The 15693-nt window shown below is 36.9% G+C and overlaps 1 protein-coding gene across 6 annotated transcripts in view; it reads left to right on the top strand.

The window, feature by feature from the left end:
* The window catches only part of NDRG4 (NDRG family member 4), a 312038-nt gene that overhangs the window by 210181 nt on the left and 86164 nt on the right, over positions 1-15693 (top strand). For all 6 annotated transcript variants that reach the window (XM_053702558.1, XM_053702544.1, XM_053702536.1 and 3 more), the window contains 2 exons: positions 3925-3985; positions 7912-7998. In XM_053702558.1, coding sequence (XP_053558533.1) covers positions 3925-3985; positions 7912-7998 — 148 coding nt within the window. The remainder of the gene's footprint in view (positions 1-3924; positions 3986-7911; positions 7999-15693) is intronic.

The raw sequence follows: 15693 nt of genomic DNA on the forward strand, positions 1-15693 counted from the left end.
TATCACATTATGTTACATACACATATCACATTATGTTACATACACACATCACATTATGTTACATACACATATCACATTATGTTACATACACATATCACATTATGTTACATACACAGATCACAATATGTTACATACACATATCACATTATGTTACATACACAGATCACATTGTGTTACATACACATATCACATTGTGTTACATACACATATCACATTATGTTACATACACAGATCACATTGTGTTACATACACATATCACATTGTGTTACATACACATATCACATTATGTTACATACACATATCACATTATGTTACATACACAGATCACATTATGTTACATACACATATTACATTATGTTACATACACATATCACATTATGTTACATACACAGATCACAATATGTTACATACACATATCACATTATGTTACATACACAGATCACAATATGTTACATACACATATCACATTATGTTACATACACAGATCACAATATGTTACATACACATATCACATGTTACATACACAGATCACAATATGTTACATACACATATCACATGTTACATACACAGATCACATTGTGTTACCTACACATATCACGTTACATACACAGATTATTTTATGTTACATACACATATCACATTATTTTACATACACATATCATATTGTGTTACATACACATATCACATTGTGTTACATACACATATCACATTATGTTACATACACATATCACATTGTGTTACACACATCACATGTTACATACACATATCACATTATTTACATACACATATCACATGTTACATGCACAGATTACATTGTTACATACACATATCACATTATGTTACATACACAGATCACAATATGTTACATACACATATCACATTGTGTTACATACACAGATCACATTATGTTACATACACATATCACATTATGTTACATACACAGATCACAATATGTTACATACACATATCACATTATGTTACATACACAGATCACAATATGTTACATACACATATCACATTATGTTACATACACAGATCACAATATGTTACATACACATATCACACGTTACATACACAGATCACAATATGTTACATACACATATCACATGTTACATACACAGATCACATTGTGTTACCTACACATATCACGTTACATACACAGATTATTTTATGTTACATACACAAATCACATTATTTTACATACACATATCATATTGTGTTACATACACATATCACATTGTGTTACATACACATATCACATTATGTTACATACACATATCACATTGTGTTACACACATCACATGTTACATACACATATCACATTATTTACATACACATATCACATGTTACATGCACAGATTACATTGTTACATACACATATCACATTATGTTACATGCACAGATTACATTGTTACATACACATATCACATTATGTTACATACACAGATCACATTATGTTACATACACATATCACATTATGTTACATACACATATCACATTATGTTACATACACATATCACATTATGTTACATACACATATCACATTATGTTACATACACATATCACATTATGTTACATACACATATCACATTATGTTACATACACATATCACATTATGTTACATACACAGATCACAATATGTTACATACACATATCACATTATGTTACATACACAGATCACAATATGTTACATACACATATCACATTATGTTACATACACAGATCACAATATGTTACATACACATATCACATGTTACATACACAGATCACATTGTGTTACATACACATATCACGTTACATACACAGATTATTTTATGTTACATACACATATCACATTATTTTACATACACATATCATATTGTGTTACATACACATATCACATTGTGTTACATACACATATCACATTATGTTACATACACATATCACATGTTACATACACAGATCACAATATGTTACATACACATATCACATGTTACATACACAGATCACATTGTGTTACATACACATATCACGTTACATACACAGATTATTTTATGTTACATACACATATCACATTATTTTACATACACATATCATATTGTGTTACATACACATATCACATTGTGTTACATACACATATCACATTGTGTTACATACACACATCACATGTTACATACACATATCACATTATTTACATACACATATCACATGTTACATGCACAGATTACATTGTTACATACACATATCACATTATGTTACATGCACAGATTACATTGTTACATACACATATCACATTATGTTACATACACAAATCACATTATGTTACAAACACATATCACATTGTGTTACAAACACAGATCACATTGTGTCACATACACACTTCACATTGTGTTACATACACATATCATATTGTGTTGCATACACATTTCACATTGTTACATACACATATCACATTATTTACATACACATATCACATGTAACATACACATATCACATGTTACATACACATATCACATTGTGTTACATACACATATCACATTATTTACATACACATATCACATGTAACATATCACATGTTACATACACATATCACATTATTTACATACACATATCACATGTAACATACACATATCACATTGTTACATACACATATCACATTGTTACATACACATATCACATGTTACATACACATATCACATGTTACATACACATATCACATTGTGTTACATACACATATAACATTATGTTACATACACATATCACATTGTGTTACATACACATATCACATTGTGTTACATACACAGATCACATTGTGTTACATACACATATCACATTGTGTTACATACACATATAACATTATGTTACATACACAGATCACAATATGTTACATACACATATCACATGTTACATACACAGATCACATTGTGTTACACACACATATTACATTGTGTTACATACACATATAACATTATGTTACATACACAGATCACATTATGTTACATACACAGATCACATTATGTTACATACACAGATCACATTATGTTACATACACATATCACATTATGTTACAAACACATATCACATTATGTTACAAACACATATCACATTGTGTTACAAACACAGATCACATTGTCTTACATACACATATCACATGTTACATACACATATCACATTGTGTTACATACACATATCACATTGTGTTACATACACATATCACATTGTGTTACATACACATATTACATTATGTTACATACACATATCACATGTTACATACACATATCACATTGTGTTACATACACATATCACATTGTGTTACATACACATATTACATTATGTTACATACACATATCACATTATGTTACATACACATATCACATTATGTTACATACACATATCACATTATGTTACATACACATATCACATTATGTTACATACACATATCACATTATGTTACATACACATATCACATTATGTTACATACACATATCACATTATGTTACATACACATATCACATTATGTTACATACACATATCACATTATGTTACATACACATATTACATTATGTTACATACACACATCACATTATGTTACATACACATATTACATTATGTTACATACACAGATCACATTGTGTTACGTACACATATCACATTGTGTTACGTACACATATTACATTGTGTTACGTACACATATCCCATTATGTTACATACACAGATCACAATATGTTACATACACATATCACATGTTACATACACATATCACATTGTGTTATATACACATATCACATTGTGTTACATACACATATCACATGTTACATACACAGATCACATTGTGTTACATACACATATCACATTATGTTACATACACACATCACATTATGTTACATACACACATCACATGTTACATACAATCTCTCTGATTTTATAACAAGCCATGTTTTATAGGTTTCAGAGTGTTATTGGAATTGGGGTTGGAGCTGGAGCCTACGTCCTTGCAAAATTTGCAGTAAGTCCTTTAGAAAAGTTGTGGAGGTAAAATTGTGTCTTTTACCGGCCTCCATATAGTTTTTTGCACTGGTTTATATTTATTCTTACATTGAATTTGTCTTTATTGTGCATAATCTCTTTAGATTTCACAAATCTATAAATAATACATGTGTTTTTCCAAAGTAACATGGGGGTTGATTTATCATCGGTCTGTCCGACATGATCCACTCAGTGTATCATATGCGACAGACATCGATGAATGCCGACAGCATACGCTGTCGGCATTTATCATAGCACAAGCAGTTCTTGTGAACTGCTTGTGCAATGCCGCCCCCTGCAGATTAGCGGCCAATCGGCCTCTACCAGGGGGTGTCAATCAGCCCAATCGTATAGGATCGGGCAGATTGATTTCCGCAGCCTCAGAGCAGGAGGACCAGTTATGGAGCAGCGGTCTTAAGACCGCTGCTTCATAACTGCTGTTTCCGGCAAGCCTGAAGGCTCGCGCGGAAACAGAGGCATCAAGCTCCATTCAGAGCTTGATAATTCGGCCCCATAGTCTGTGCTCAAGATTACAAAATTATTTTACTTATTGGTGAAAAATACATCTTAAGAACACTTAAATGGGCAGTAAAGTCATGATTCAAATAGTGCATTACATTTTATGTTACTTATAGGTGAAAAGAAAACTTAAATGGGCAGTAAAGCGATGATTTAAATAGAGCATTCAATTTTAAACAACTTTAAAATGTACTTCCATTATCTAATTTTCTCCATTCTTTTGGCATCCTTTGTTGAAAAGCTCAGGAGCAGCAATGCACTACTGGGAGCTAGCTGCTGCACTTATGTTTCTTGTCATTGGCTCAAACAATGTGTTCAGTTAGCATTCACTAATGCATTGCTGCTCCTTCAACAAAGGATACCAAGAGAATGAAGCAGATTTGATAGTAGAAGTAAATTTGAAAGTTGTTTTAAATGTTATGCTCTATCTGAATCATGAAAATTAATGGTTTCATATCCCTTTAAATACTATGAACCAGAAATATAATATGCTATATTTATGTGTATTTTAGAAATAGGGTTTCTAGGTGTCCAGTATTTAATCAACATTTTAACTGGCCATTTCATAAAATATATTTGAAGAAACTGACCTGATATCTGACAGGGGCTGCAGGGCCATGAGTCTGATCTGATGTCTAATGAGAATATATAACTGAAAGGGGCTGCAGGGCCATGAGTCTGATCTGATTCCTAATGAGAATACATAACTGACAGGGGCTGCAGGGCCATGAGTCTGATCTGATGTTTAATGAGAATATATAACTGAAAGGGGCTGCAGGGCCATGAGTCTGATCTGATGTCTAATGAGAATATATAACTGACAGGGGCTGCAGGGCCATGAGTCTGATCTGATGTCTAATGAGAATATATAACTGACAGGGGCTGCAGGGCCATGAATCTGATCTGATGTCTAATGAGAATATATAACTGACAGGGGCTGCAGGGCCATGAGTCTGATCTGATGTCTAATGAGAATATATAACTGAAAGGGGCTGCAGGGCCATGAGTCTGATCTGATATCTAATGAGAATATATGACTGACAGGGGCTGCAGGGCCATGAGTCTGATCTGATGTCTAATGAGAATATATAACTGACAGGGGCTGCAGGGCCATGAGTCTGATCTGATGTCTAATGAGAATATATAACTGACAGGGGCTGCAGGGCCATGAGTCTGATCTGATGTCTAATGAGAATATATAACTGACAGGGGCTGCAGGGCCATGAGTCTGATCTGATGTCTAATGAGAATATATAACTGACAGGGGCTGCAGGGCCATGAGTCTGATCTGATGTCTAATGAGAATATATGAATGACAGGGGCTGCAGGGCCATGAGTCTGATCTGATGTCTAATCAGAATATATGAATGACAGGGGCTGCAGGGCCATGAGTCTGATCTGATGTCTAATGAGAATTATATAACTGACAGGGGCTGCAGGGCCATGAATCTGATCTGATGTCTAATGAGAATATATGAATGACAGGGGCTGCAGGGCCATGAGTCTGATCTGATGTCTAATGAGAATATATAATTGACAGGGGCTGCAGGGCCATGAGTCTGATCTGATGTCTAATGAGAATATATGAATGACAGGGGCTGCAGGGCCATGAGTCTGATCTGATGTCTAATGAGAATATATAACTGACAGGGGCTGCAGGGCCATGAGTCTGATCTGATGTCTAATGAGAATATATAACTGACAGGGGCTGCAGGGCCATGAGTCTGATCTGATGTCTAATGAGAATATATAACTGACAGGGGCTGCAGGGCCATGAGTCTGATCTGATGTCTAATGAGAATATATAACTGACAGGGGCTGCAGGGCCATGAGTCTGATCTGATGTCTAATGAGAATATATGAATGACAGGGGCTGCAGGGCCATGAGTCTGATCTGATGTCTAATGAGAATATATAATTGACAGGGGCTGCAGGGCCATGAGTCTGATCTGATGTCTAATCAGAATATATGAATGACAGGGGCTGCAGGGCCATGAGTCTGATCTGATGTCTAATGAGAATATATAATTGACAGGGGCTGCAGGGCCATGAGTCTGATCTGATGTCTAATGAGAATATATGAATGACAGGGGCTGCAGGGCCATGAATCTGATCTGATGTCTAATGAGAATATATAACTGACAGGGGCTGCAGGGCCATGAGTCTGATCTGATGTCTAATGAGAATATATAACTGACAGGGGCTGCAGGGCCATGAGTCTGATCTGATGTCTAATGAGAATATATGAATGACAGGGGCTGCAGGGCCATGAATCTGATCTGATGTCTAATGAGAATATATGAATGACAGGGGCTGCAGGGCCATGAGTCTGATCTGATGTCTAATGAGAATATATAATTGACAGGGGCTGCAGGGCCATGAGTCTGATCTGATGTCTAATGAGAATATATGAATGACAGGGGCTGCAGGGCCATGAATCTGATCTGATGTCTAATGAGAATATATAACTGACAGGGGCTGCTGTGGGCATATGGCAAGCAGAAGCTGCAATACCACAGGAATGATCTGAAGAAGACTAATCAGATCAGGGAAAGTCGTTATTAAACTGTGGTGTAACTGAGGGACAACGGTTTAACAATAAAAATATTTAAAAAGAAAAAAAAATATTTGTATTTATATTACGCATTGTTAGTTATTGCAGACTTTAAGAAGCTTTATAGATTTGATTGGAACAATAACATTCCTTTAAGCACTGATATTGTTTACTTTTAAATAATAAAAACAATCTTTTATTACATTCCTTTGACCAATGATAGTCTGCACTATGTTATCACTTCAGCTGATAGTTTTGCTTCACTCATTTTGTACCTGGAGTTGTTCAGACAGTTAAAAGAGCTAATTGGCTGCATAAGTGGTTAGGGTGTGAAGAACAGCAATAAAACCCTTCATTATATTCTGATACATATAAACAACTGTATTGTGTATAAAAGGTTTTCTCTGGTATGGCAATAACACAGTAGCCACAATGCCACAGTCTGTATATGGCAAAGTTCATATTGTCACCAAAACATAATGTGACTGCATCAATTTTACTAGTACTCTACTGTAGCAGGCATCATTTGAACCTTCCGGTATTCAAGGAGTTTACCTACCCTAACTGTACCCCTTAGCCTAATACTAGTGATAACCACAGTCATACCCCAATGCTGACGAGCAGAATGTCGTCATTTCCCTGTTGTGAAGATGGCATTCTTATAATGTGATGTCATGGATGCCAAGATCTTGGTATAGACAAGGTCTTGCCCATCGACAATGTTGACTCAAAATCTGTCTTGCTACAAATATTTCTGCTTGTGTATTTAATAGTATTGCTTTGTCATGTTTATCAAGTATACATTTTAATCTCCATCTTTCCTGGTCCTGCAGTTAATTTTCCAAGAGTTGGTGGAAGGCTTGGTTCTAATAAACATTGACCCCAATGGGAAGGGCTGGATCGACTGGGCGGCTTCTAAGGTAAGAGGACAATAGGGAAATAAAGGATTTGCTGTTAGGATATATAAGGGAGTGTTCTATATGTGTCACTGAGAATAGAAATGCACAGCAGAAATGTGTTGCCAGAGGGGATAAAATAGGTATATAGATAGCATTAGCCTAGGTTAATACTTGCAGTTAGTGGAAAGTGTGAGTTTTGTGTTTCAGACTAAATTTAGACAAAACTAGTGCCCATGCACTAAAACCCCAGGATATCAATATCAGTATGATCCCCTAAGACACAAGCATGTATAACATCCGGATAAATAAGAAAATGAAACAATCAAAAAGCAGACTTACTAGAGATCTTCACTCCTTGCATTAGCGTCTCCTCCATTCACACTGCTGAATCAGGCAATAATACATCCGGGTTAAGGGGTCATGGACTCCGTGCCAAATATTCACTGGAGAGCCCTGTGGAAAAAAGTAGCCCAAAGCGACCCCCAAAGAAGTAGAGACCCAGACCAGCTCCTCCAGTAAAAAAACATACTTTATTGCGGTTGTTAAAAGTTTCACAGCACACTAATAAAACCGGCTGCAGGTGCACCTACAGGGATAGGTAAAATAAATTGAGGTCAGGTACCCCTTACATCTGACGCGTTTCGGTAGTACCCGTATTCATAGATAGTTTGTTCACAGTACCGCCTCCTCTATATAGTGAGTACTCTTCTCTGATTGGTTCATTTCGGCAAACCCGCTATGCAAGGATATTCAGTGTACAAACGTAAACCTTAAATTGAAACGGTGAAAACTCATCATCACATTAAGATACACCAATAGTATACAGCTTGAACAATTATTCTGCATAATATAATTACAATTTAAAGAAAGTAGTAGCATCTCAAAACCATAGTATTACGATATACATGTTACATATTACGCTATACATTACAATTGTAAAGTTAGTACTCTTGAATGCCTCCTATTTTAAATCTCCCTAGGGTCAAAACTATTATATGTGTTTAATTAAATGTTATAATATTTTAGATCATGATTCCCAATGATTTATTAGGTCCCATTCTGAATTAAACCCTCTAGGTAAGCGTGTGCAAAGTTTAAAAATCCAGAACGCTTCTCTCTTATATAGAAGCTTTTCTCGGTTTCCTCCCCTTGGAGGCTGTCTTACATGCTCCTCTACTTGCCACCTATATGAGCTAACATCTCTATCATGTTCATGTAAAAAAGGGGATGCAAGGGCAGAACACTCTCTCTTTTACATCGGCTATTACTGATTCGCGATCTCACCTCTCTGGTGGTGAGACCTATGTATTGACATTTACAGCAAATATAGGATGCCAAATAAATTACAAACCCCATAACACAATTGTTACATTGAGATGTTTCAAATCTCTGACCTGTGACAAATGATTCAAAATACTTAGTGGCCTGTATATATTCACAGGCTTTACATAGTACACTGCCACATCTAAATGTACCTTTATGTGACAACCATGAACTTGTTCTCTCTAATTTGGGTAACTTCGTAGGGGAGAGTATGTTACCTAGAGTCATGTTTCTTCTATATGAAAATCTACATCCTCTCTCAATTGTGGATTTCAATTTCTCATCGGCACGCAAGATTGTCAAATTCTTTCTAATAATGTCACATATCTTAGTGTATTGGTTGCTGTGATTGGTAACAAAAGCTATCTTAGGACTCACCAGCTTACTCTCTTTTTTGTAATTTCTTTTGTCCCCTAGAAGTCTAGGGATCAAATCTGGGGGGGGTTTTGCCCTTGAAATCACACGTTTGGTGTAACCTCTTTCTTGTAATTGGGATGATAAGATGCTGCATTCTTTTTCATAATCATCTTTATGTGAGCAGTTCCGCTTCATTCTAAGGAACTGTCCTTTTGCTATTGCCATTGATGCATACTTAGGGGCATATCTATTAAGCTCCGTATGGAGCTTGACACCCCGTGTTTCTGGCGAGCCTTCCGACTCGCCAGAAACACAAGTTATGGAGCAGTGGTCTTTAGACCTGCTCTGAGCAGGCGGACAGACATCGCCACAATTCAACCCGATCGAGTACGATCGGGTTGATTGACACCCCCTGCTGGCGGCCGATTGGCCACGAATCTGCAGGGGACGGCGTTGCACCAGCAGTTCACAAGAGCTCTCCGCATTCAGCAAGGTCTGTCAGACCTGAGCTGCTCTATCAGATCAGGTCTGACAGACCTTCGTTCAATAGGCCTCTTAGGATGATTTCTTGTAGCATGCACTAAACTATTTTTGGATATAGGTTGTCTTCATGTTTTTTTTTTATATAATCTCACCTCCATTTACTTCTCCTCTCAGAGTAATATCCAAATAATGAATCGTACTTTGGTTATATTTCATGGTGAAACTTAGACCGATTTCACTTGTGTTCAAATATTCTAAAAATGTGTCTATCTTATTAACTGGACCTTTCCAGATAAGGATAAGGTCATCTATAAATCTTCGGTAAAAGATCACATATTGTCTAAATGGATTTCTATCACCAAAAACAGGTTGGCGTTTGATGGGGCAAATGTTGCCCCCATCGCTGTCCAACACCTTTGGAGATAGAAATTGCCTAGAAATTCAAAGAAGTTATGCTCCAGGATAAATTTTACAACATGTATCAGGAATTCAATTTGTTCCACAACGAGATGTGTTTTAGTGCATAAATAGAATTTAATTCTATTTATTTTTATTACCAAAGGTGTGGGACAGAGATGGGGCAAAATTTGCCCCATCATACGCCAACCTGTGGCAGTGTACTATGTAAAGCCTGTGAATATATACAGGACACTAAGTATTTTGAATCATTTGTCACAGGTCAGAGATTTGAAACATCTCAATGTAACAATTGTGCTATGGGGTTTGTAATTTATTTGGCATCCTGTATTTGCTGTAAACGTAAATACATAGGTCTCACCACCAGAGAGGTGAGATTGCGGAGCAGAGAACACCTGAGTAATATTGGATGTTAAAGAGAGTGTTCTGCCCTTGCATCCCATTTTATACATTAACATGATAGAGATGTTAGCTCATTTAGGTGGCAAGCAGTGGGGCATGTAAGACATTCAAACAATGTAGCATGAAACACAGCACCCACCGCACAGCACGGAACAGGCTTACCAAACCCAGCATCAATGTAAAAAAGCAGTAATGTTCCAGCTGGTGCAAAAACCTTTTATTGTGCAATATGGGATACAAACAAAGCAACGTTTCAAGCCAACAACCGGCCCAAGCTTGAGAAAGGGACGGTTGTTGGCCTGAAACGTTGCTTTGTTTGTATCCCATATTGCACAATAAAAGGGCATGTAAGACAGCCTGGAGGAAACCGAGAAAATCTTCTATATAAGAGAGAAGCGTTCTGGATTTTTAAACTTTGCACACGCTTACCTAGAGGGTTTAATTCCGAATGGGACCTAATAAAGCAACGGGAATCATGATCTAAAATATTATAACATTTAATTAAACATATATAATAGTTTTGAGTTTACCCTACGGAGATTTAAAATAGGAGGCATTCAAGAGTTAGATGGTAGCATAGGGGCGCCCTTACAATAATGGTAATTATATAATCACCAATCTATTAAGCATTTGCTAGTAGTGAACTAGTCTTACTATATACAGCCAGAATATCACAAATGGAAAAATGGAATATATATATATGACAGTGTGTAAGTATATAAATACAATAAATATTGATAGATATTGACATAAATCCACACTAGTGTTAGACCATAAACTATATAAAAATATAGTAAATATATTAGGATGTATATTCAGAGAAAATAATTTAATTCAATAAAGTATCTTGTGAAGATGATGATGTCAAATGAAGGCAGCAATCTGTGAAGAACCAAGGCTAGGATCCAGGATCAGTGATCTGAAGACAACATAAGAAGACAGATGCGCCACATGGCCCAATATTGTTTGGTACAAAAAGACAAATATTATATGTGTCAGATACACTCACATGCAATGATGCACCTCTAGTAGTGCAAATGGAGCGGTCTGGGGTCAATAACAGTCACCCAGAAGACTGGCCCCCTACACCGCCGCCACCTATATTATACTTATTAACCCCTAATCTGCCCCCCCTACACCGCCGCCACCTACATTATACTTATTAACCCCTATTCTGCCCCCCTACACCGCCAACACCTACATTATACTTATTAACCCCTAATCTGCCCCCCCACACCGCCGCCACCTACATTATACTTATTAACCGCTAATCTACCGCCCCGCCGCCACCTACATTATACTTATTAACCCCTAATCTGCCGCCCCGACACCGCCGACACCTACATTATACTTATTAACCCCTAATCTGCCGCGCCGACACCGCTGCCACCTACATAAAGTTATTAACCCCTAATCTGCCCCCCCCACACCGCCGCCACCTACATTATACTTATTAACCCCTAATCTGCCACCCCCTACACCGCCGCCACTATATTAAATTTATTAAACCCTAAACCTAAGTCTAACCCTAACACCCACTAACTTAAATATAATTTAAATAAATATTCCTATCATTAAATAAATTTTTCCTATTTAAAACTAAATACTTACCTATAAAATAAACCCTAAGCTAGCTACAGTATAACTAATAGTTACATTGTAGCTATCTTAGGGTTAATTTTAATTTAAAAGGAAAGTTTGTATTTATTTTAACTAGGTAGAATAGTTATTAAATAGTTGTTAACTATTTAATAACTTCTTAGTTAAAATAAATACAAATATACCTGTAAAATAAAACCTAACCTAAATTACAATTACACCTAACACTACACTATAATTAAATAAATTCCCTAAACTAAATACAATTAAATAAAATCATCTAAAGTACAAAAAAAAAACAACACTAAATTACAGAAAATAATAAACAAATTACAAGATTTTTAAACTAATTACACCTAATCTAATCCCCCTAACAAAATAAAAAGCCCCCCCAAAATAAAAAAAAGCCCTACCCTACACTAACTTACAAATAGCCCTTAAAATGGCCTTTTGCTGGGCATTGCCTTAAAGTAATCAGCTCTTTTACCTGTAAAAAAAAAAATTACAACCCCCCCCCCAACATTAAAACCCACCACCCACACAACCAACCCTACTCTAAAACGCACCCAATACCTCCTTAAAAAACCTAACACTAACCCCTTGAAGAACACCTTACCGTGAGAAGTCTTCACCCAACCAGGCCGAAGTCCTCAACGAATCCGGCAGAAGTGGTCCTCCAGATGGCATCTTCTATCTTCATCCATCCGGCGCGGAGCGGGTCCATCTTCAAGACATCCGACGCGGAGCATCCTCTTCTGACGACGTCTTCTTGTTGAATGAAGGTACCGTTAAAGGGACACTGAACCCAAATGTTTTATTTCGTGATTCAGATAAAGCATGCAATTTTAAGCAACTTTCTAATTTAGTCCTATTATCAATTATTCTTCATTCTTTTGCTTTCTGTATTTGAAAAAGAAGGCATCTAAGCTTTTTTTTTTTTTTCAGAACTCTGGACAGCACTTTTTGATTGGTGGATGAATTTTATCCACCAATCAGCAAGGACAACCTAGGTTGTTCACCAAAAATGGGCCGGCATCTAAACTTACATTCTTGCATTTCAAATAAAGATACCAAGAGAATGAATAACATTTGATAATAGGAGTAAATTAGAAAGTTGGTTAGAATTGCCTGCTTTATCTAAATCATGAAAGAAAAAATTTGGGTTCAGTGTCCCTTTAAGTGACGTCATCCAAGATGGCGTCCCTTCAATTCCGATTGGCTGATTGAATTCTATCAGCCAATCAGAATTAAGGTAGAAAAAATCCTATTGGCTGATTGGAACAGCCAATAGAATGCGAGTTCAATCCTATTGGCTGATTGGATCAGCCAATAGGATTGAACTTAAATCCTATTGGCTGATTGCATCAGCCAATAGGACTTTTTCTACCTTAATTCCGATTGGCTGATAGAATTCTATCAGCCAATCGGAATTGAAGGGATGCCATCTTGGATGACGTCACTTAAAGGTACCTTCATTCAACAAGAAGACGTCATCAGAAGAGGATGCTCCGCGTCGGATGTCTTGAAGATAAAGCCGCTCCGCGCCGGATGGATGAAGACTTTTGCCCGTCTGGAGGACCACTTCTGCCGGATTCGTTGAGGACTTCGGCCCGGATGGGTGAAGGCTTCTCACGGTAAGGTGATCTTCAAGGGGTTAGTGTTAGGTGTAATGTGTTTATTAATGTTGGATCTCAACTGCCGTAAAAGTATGAATGTTTCACTCTAAAATACAGACTATTATTTCAGCATAGGCTGTGATGATTTAGAGTGAGTTTTAATTTATGATGAATTGAAGACTGAGAATATAGTTATAGTAATAAGGTACTATTAATGTGTAGCAATATTCCAATCTATAACTGCAAAGGTAGTTCAATAACTTTGAATTAGAATTCAGAAATGATAATCAGTGAATTTCAGTATTGAGACTTAAGTTCAGATAGTGAGCGAGTGAAATGTGGACTAGCCACTGTAAAGGCTGTTTGTAATAGTATCCGTCTGGTATGTAGTGAGAGAGAACACAGAAACATGCAGCTGCTGACAGGGGCGTGTCAGGTACACAGGAGTTCCCCAGCTGATGACGTCAGAGCTGTTCCGTAGCGTTACAGTGAAACCGGCTTGATACAAATTATATATTGAAACAAAAGTAGCGATATGCTAGTAAGTGCAGTAAATAGATCAGTTAACTTTGTGGAAGCAACTTAAGATTTTATTTTACTTGCGGTTACTCCTTGAAAGTCCCGGTTTGTCCTGCTTGCAGGTGTCTGATGAAACAAATCCAATCCTCAGTGTAAAAGCTTGTGTTGGCTGCAGAGCAAACAATAAGTAACTTAGATGATTTAATTCCGTTCACTGGAAAAGTTGTTTATAGGAGCAGTTCCTGCTGGTAATTGTAAATCCAATAACTTGTAATAGCATATATCTTCAATTCATGAATTTATACACAGGATAGGAATTGGATGCATAGAGCTTAGCTGACATGAACTTAATAACTAAGCACTTGTTTGGGGCGGAGACATGACTTAAATAGAGGTGGAAGGTGAGCTGTAGAAAAAGAAGGAAAACCAGGAGTGGAATCCTTACACGTCCCCCCCCTCAAGCAAGCCGACCACGGCTGGATGTTTAGGTCTGTGTGGAAAACGTCTATGGAAACGTGCAACAAGCCTAGTAGCATCAATATGGGTATGAGGTTCCCAGGAGTCTTCGTCAGATGAAAACCCCTTCCATCTTACAAGATACTGAAGTTCACCATTACAATATCTTGAATCCAGGAGATCCTGAACTTCATACATGTTTGCGTCCAGGCATACCGGATCAGGAGGAAGGAAAGGTGTAGGAGGGTGTTGACCTGTATAAGGCTTAAGTAAAGAGACATGGAAGGTAGGGTGTATTACCAAAGTATCAGGCAGATCCAAGGTAACTGCATTCTCATTTACTATGTGAGTGATCTTGAATGGGCCTATGAATAGACTAGCCAATTTCTTCTTGGGAAGATGTAAATTGATATTTTTTGTTGACAACCATACAAAGTCCCCTATTTTATACTTTGGAGCAACTCTTCGTCGTAAGTCATAATACTTTTTCTGAGATGCTTGTGCATGCTGTATGTTCGTACATAAATGATGGAAGTTTTCTGAT

The sequence above is a fragment of the Bombina bombina genome, chromosome 1 (genome assembly GCF_027579735.1).
Source record: "Bombina bombina isolate aBomBom1 chromosome 1, aBomBom1.pri, whole genome shotgun sequence".
Taxonomy (NCBI): domain Eukaryota; kingdom Metazoa; phylum Chordata; class Amphibia; order Anura; family Bombinatoridae; genus Bombina; species Bombina bombina.